Below are 5,990 nucleotides of genomic sequence, written 5' to 3' on the forward strand. Positions count from 1 at the left end.
ATTGACAAACTTTGCTGCCATTTCGAAATATACCCATTCTTTATTTTACTATTTGTTTCAGTTTACATCCTGATATTGGTTGGATACTATTCATTGCAAAATCGATAAATTTGTGGTTGTTTTTATTCAAGAAAGAATGAAAAGAAACTTGGGGGTCATAAATTACAATTGCAGAAATATGCCCAAGATAAATAGTCATGTGACGTAAAAATAATGTTAAGTTGTGGGCTACTGTTATAAGAAGACATAATAAAGAATTAAAATTATTATTTTTCAACAATAATTGGAATATATATATACATAAAATAAAACATGCAAATATTATTCAAAACAGCGTATTATTCAAAATTATATAGATTATCTGGATAACTAACAAACTAATTCATTCAATACTGCATTTCATTTCGCGTGTATATCAAGATGCAATAATACGCCAGGTGTGTGAAACCGTGTGTGTTTAATGTGCGCTGCACAGCGACAGGAACACTTTAAACGTGAAACCCATGTCCATGGCCCATATTTTCTCATTGTTTTGTTTTCGACAGATTTCATAACCGTATTATATACTCAACAGTGATATTAAACACGATTATGATTTTATACAATATTAAAACAAGGCCACCCATTTTTTTATGCAAATTACTTATTTCTACCTTTCCAAACTATATGCACAACTTTACAATAGGTTTGCAGGTACCGGTAAATCCAATTCTTTCACAGATGCTTTTCATAATATACCATCTCGGGTTTGGAGGGACGTAAACAAAACAGAATTAATCCTTACATCAATAGTGGCAATGCATTCATAAATGCAGAAGTCGTCACTTTAAATACGAATTGCAAATGAACAGCGCCACAGAGTTACATAAAAGTTGGACACGGTTATCACCCTAGTTTTGCTTAAATGTTGACAACAATAGACATGAAGTCTGAAACTACAATGCAATTTCGTTTGCTTAAGTGTTTTTTGAGTGAAAATTGTAAAAACACATACTATTATTTTAAAGGTTAAGAATATGCCCACAAACGCAATTCCTTAATTGTTTTATAAATAAGTATACATTTCAGTTAAATCCTACTAGCCAATCAAACAGTGCAGTGCGTAATGTTGTCATCTGAAACCAAAATTTCTCATTTTGGGTTGAATTTTGAAATTGATAAATGTTTATCAAACGTAAGAAATGTAAAACACTAGTATTTTTTGAAAATAAGTGACCTTGAACGTGGGTCGCATCTTTATTGTCATTATAGGTTTGATAAACACTTTACCATACCCATTATGCTCAATGTCTCCTATGGTGTGCATATGCTGTAGTAGTAGTAGTGGTTGTAGGAGCACACCAAACCAATTTGCCATTATGCACATGTAACGTCGGTGGTGGATAACGGTCTTCGGCTAGGGGGCCGGTGAACCAGACTTGATTATATCGTGGACGGATTCTCCCCCGTTCCTAACAGGTTTTTCTAGGTACCGTGACCCCGGGGTAGATTCAGAGCTTTGTCGCGGATTGTAAACCGACAAGTCGCCACTCTCCGATCTTTCAACAGCCGGGTCATTTGGCAGCGTGCCAACTGTCTCGTATTCTAATCCTTCCTTGCGAGTCAGCCAAAATGTAGGCATTTTTCCTTTGCCCTGAGAATGATTAAATAACATTGTCATTAATATAGTACAGTAGATGTTACAAACCACAACAGATCAAAACAATATCGACCCTGTGAACGGCCATCTTGTATCACGTCACAAAAATGCCTTGTCGCTAGAGGGCGCAACATGCATGAAAGATGTACATGTATTGAATGTATGATCTATTTATCGGAATAAACACGATTATAGGGAGATAATTGCGTGAATTCACAACTCTCGTCGTTGTATAAAAGAAACATTGAGCACTATCTGGATGTAGGTTACCTTGATGGCGATCTCTCCTCTTTTCACCATATGATATCCACCAAGATAATTTAGAGCACAAAATGAGCTATGTGAAAGATGAATTCTGTTATCTGCAAACAGTGAAACATGCAATACGACTGGTTAATTGGTTTATTTCTGTCATGTGGTATTGGGTGGTTGTGAGACGTGAGACGTCACACGATCTCCCTCAAGCTGTAATTCATAAGCATAGTTTAAATTAATTAAACAACCTGTTAATTAGTTAATTTACTGTCAATGTGAACTCCATAACACCTACTAATTTTCAACAAATAACAAGACAGTTATCGTACTGGAACCGGATGTTTGGTGTTCATTTGTTAAGAGTAACTGATAGCCATAATTTTAAATACACCTTACCCCCGCCATTAGATTCCATTCTTGAGGCCGTATTAACTGTGTCACCAAACAGACAATACCTAGGCGCCTTTGCGCCAACAACCCCAGCCACCACGGGGCCTGCAACAATAATACAATGTATAGTCATTATGCATTAGTAATTAACATAAACCATATAATGTATTCAAGGAAAAAAGTATTAATAAAATTATGAATCTCAGAGTAGTCAACGCATGTAGTTTTGCCTCAGAAGAGGATCATAAAAATATAATTATATTATAGAAGGGCGATCACTGATGTCTTACCAGTATGCATTCCAATACGTAACTTCATTCTAACTCCAGGTAAATGAGCTATCTCCATTGTACCGATATGATGTAGAATGTCTAGGGACATAGTAGCAATCTCGCCAACGTGGCGTTTACCATTGCGTCGAGGCAAACCTATAAAATGAGACATTTACAAAATACATGACACATCAGCCTCCAAAAGATTTAAAACGTCCGCCGAAATCTCGTTGCAATCGAGATGCTACCGTGACGAGAATTCAATTTGCTGTCAGGCTTCAAATAGTTATTCAGTTCTTTTTTTTTTCAGTCATCACGCTCAGTGTTCTAATTCTCTAAATTATAACTATTTGAGGGGCATAAACATTAAGTCTCGTGGCTCTCTCGCCCTGAACGAGATCTCGGTGACAATATTCAAAAACCTGAATGATGTCACAAAACAACGTGATTAAACAAAATGTATAATGGTATCTGTTCATTTGTTTCAACGCTAAAAACAATCCTTTCCAAAAAGATTTATATGGGTTCGAAAATGTATAAAAATGTTGCACTGACAATTTGGTTAGTAAATGATGGCGTTCAAAGAGTAAAGTTAAAAACCATTCCTAACATATTATTGGGAGCTTTGTGACAACTGTATGAATTTGAGTGTGAATTGCGAGGCGGGAAATACTACTTTGTATCAAACACCCATCGTTCGCTCTTACGAATTCATATCCGCTAAGCGCATCTTAACGCGTTGGTTTCCCAATTTACTACTTGTCGAATTTAATTTACTAATGCTTTTCTAATTATAGTGTTCCAATGCGTGTAGCTTCACACATATTCGTCTCCGATTCGCAATGATTCGAAACATGAGCGAATCCGGAAAATTCTTAAATAGATACTGCAATTTTCGTTTAGTGATACTAATCGAATTTTCATATAGCAGACACTAATAAATCTTTAGAAATTAACTCGAAATGCAAAGTTAAATTCTAGTTCAGCCGTTCTATGTGTTATGGAGGAAGCGTGACACAAGATATAATGCTGTACACACCTGATGCAACCATGTATGAATCCCCGATTGTTTCCACTTTGTACACGTCATATTGCTCAATCCGGGAATCAAATAAAGTATAGATACTGTTGAGCATGCGTACAACTTGCAGAGGAGAACTTTCTGCACAGATGGCTGAAAATCCCACGACATCTGAGAAGAAGATGGTGACTTCCTCGAAGGATTCAGCCAGGACGTCTTTGTTTTTCTTGAGTCGTTCGGCAACAGCCTGTGGAAGCATCTGATAGAGCAGTGAATCGTTGCGTTTACGTTCTCTCTGCAACTGGGCTGTCTGATCTACCAAGGTGATTGCATACTGCTGTATACGGTCAGTGAGGCTATAAACCGAGTTAATAATGATCGGACACATCAGAAGCACGAACACCAATATACCAATGCTGATCCCAAGCTGAACGAGGTCCTCCTGTATTTGAGAATCTAACTCACTAAGGATCTTTACAGCGAGTGCATCCTGAATGTTGGACATGACATCCATGTAATATGTCATGTTATCGAACCACATTGTACCTGTTCTCCACGAGGCTTCGTTGGTGGCGCTGTTCAGTCTTATTGTGTTTCGCATTTCTGCCACGCTCTGAGTTATAGTCGAATCAAGTTTGTCAATCGAATCTTTGTACATGTTCAAAATGTTTGGTTCATACTTTGCAGAAGCTTCAAAGTTACCATTACCCTTAGCCCATTTTTCCATATACCATAGATAGTCATTGTATTTTCGAAATCTCCCATTTGTGTAAAAAATACCACCAAGAGTTCTTTCCACTCCTGTAAGCAAAGAGTTACAGTATTCAAATTAACATTTAGATTTTTACCAGGTACTGTTGTCCGACCTAGTCGTGGCGAAATAGGGCGATTCACTTCCTACAATTTTACTTTGGATTACTGGGGACTTGAGGTTAAAAGCTTGTCTGAAAAAGATCTGTAAAATAGCTCGGCTAGAAAGTATAATGGGTATTATTAATCAGCCCTGGAAGATATCTGAGAGGTTTACTGAGCAAGATCCCCGTATGGAGGCATGTATATTATTCGATAACGCTGTAGCATTGGTTTAGGTTTCCTACAGTTAAAATATTAATCACATCAATCACATAAATGTTCACTTCATCTTTTTTCCATATTATAAAATATGGGTTCATATAATGGTTAAAATAAAAGTGGGCTAGGAATTTTATTTTATCACAACTTGTGGCTTCGATACGGTGAATCTAACGATCAATTAGTAAATGTTTGTTGTTACCTATGTCTTCTTTAGCAACTATCACTAATTGGTATGCTACCAACTGTCGCCAAATTCCATCTCTGCCAGACGAGTTGACGACGTTCTGGTAAAGCCACGAGATAAAAACCCGGATGGTGTTTGTGTAGAATTCCACTTCGTCATAAATGGAGGAGTTTGACCCATCGAGATAGACACGGTGATCATCAAGGTACTTCTGGAATTCAATCTTGCTCTGAAACTGTGTAAGATCCTGCTTTTCCCTCACTGGCCATTGGTCCATAGCATCTAGTGCCGAGTCTGTGTCAGGGTATGCATCGCTCAGGAACTGTTTTGTCACTGGTCCCAGCGTGCTAATATGTAGCGTGGTCATATCACGTTCGTTCTGTAAGCGATGTAGCAGATTCCCGATATCTCTGCTGAAGAAGATGATTTGACGGATATTGTAGGCTTCTTCATTCTCTCGTAACGTTGTGGTCAGGTCATTTAGAGCAAGACCAATAAGTGCTATGACAGGCACCATGGTCAGGCCCATCATACGGATCATTTGTTTCACCTTGCCAGATTGTGTTAATGGGTTCCCACCACAGAGGGCGCGGCAACCCTTTTCTTCAGATTGGAGAAGCGTCCTGAGTGTATGGTCCACCTTCGCCATTGATCCCACACTCGACTGGCTAATTGTCTCCAACCCATCTTCCAGTTTTTTACGAAGAGCTGTAGCTGACATTTTTGCTAGATGAATATAAAAAACACAACAAATTTCAGCAGGAACATTTCTGAGTGTAAACAAAACGTGTCTCTATAAAAGGCATGAATATGCATTTACTGATTCAATGTTAACATTTCAATGATCGCTACTCTTGTTTCTCACTAATCTAAAACCAGCCCACGCTAAGGTTTCAACAGACTGGGGTGTCACTAAGACCAAGTAACACTAGGATGTTAGTAGGCCCAGGCAACACTTGGGGGCTTACTTATTAACCAAGGTCTCACTAAGACCAAGCCACACTTCAAGATGCAGTCCCACTTACACTGTTATTTTGCACTCATTTAAACAGTGGTAACCTATTCGAACACCTGGGTCTCAGTTAAGCATCATTACAACAAGAAACGAATTATACTGCTCAGAACACATTTGGCTTCACCTCAGGTTATAGTGGG

The 5,990-nt window shown here is 38.1% G+C and overlaps 1 protein-coding gene across 1 annotated transcript; it reads right to left on the reverse strand.

Moving 5' to 3' along the window:
- Positions 1–1,396: 1,396 nt before the first annotated feature.
- Positions 1,397–5,556, reverse strand: LOC100367811 (uncharacterized). Its single transcript, XM_006814086.3, has 6 exons — positions 4,851–5,556; positions 3,596–4,378; positions 2,575–2,712; positions 2,291–2,389; positions 1,910–2,001; positions 1,397–1,633 (listed from the first exon to the last, which is right to left on the reverse strand). The coding sequence occupies exons 1-6, from the start codon at positions 5,554–5,556 to the stop codon at positions 1,397–1,399; spliced, it is 2,055 nt and encodes a 684-aa protein (XP_006814149.2).
- Between the last annotated feature and the right edge of the window lie 434 nt (positions 5,557–5,990).

Source organism: Saccoglossus kowalevskii, chromosome 15, assembly GCF_978046115.1.
Source record: "Saccoglossus kowalevskii chromosome 15, keSacKowa6.1, whole genome shotgun sequence".
Taxonomy (NCBI): domain Eukaryota; kingdom Metazoa; phylum Hemichordata; class Enteropneusta; family Harrimaniidae; genus Saccoglossus; species Saccoglossus kowalevskii.

Excerpts from the sequence above, each read along its gene's own strand:
- LOC100367811 (XM_006814086.3), bottom strand. The coding sequence starts at position 5,556 with ATGTCAGCTACAGCTCTTCGTAAAAAACTGGAAGATGGGTTGGAGACA. Across the intron at positions 2,713-3,595 it reads TTCATACATGGTTGCATCAG|GTTTGCCTCGACGCAATGGT; the intron begins GTGTGTACAGCA and ends CTCATTTTATAG. Across the intron at positions 2,002-2,290 it reads AATGGAATCTAATGGCGGGG|ATAACAGAATTCATCTTTCA; the intron begins GTAAGGTGTATT and ends CACTGTTTGCAG.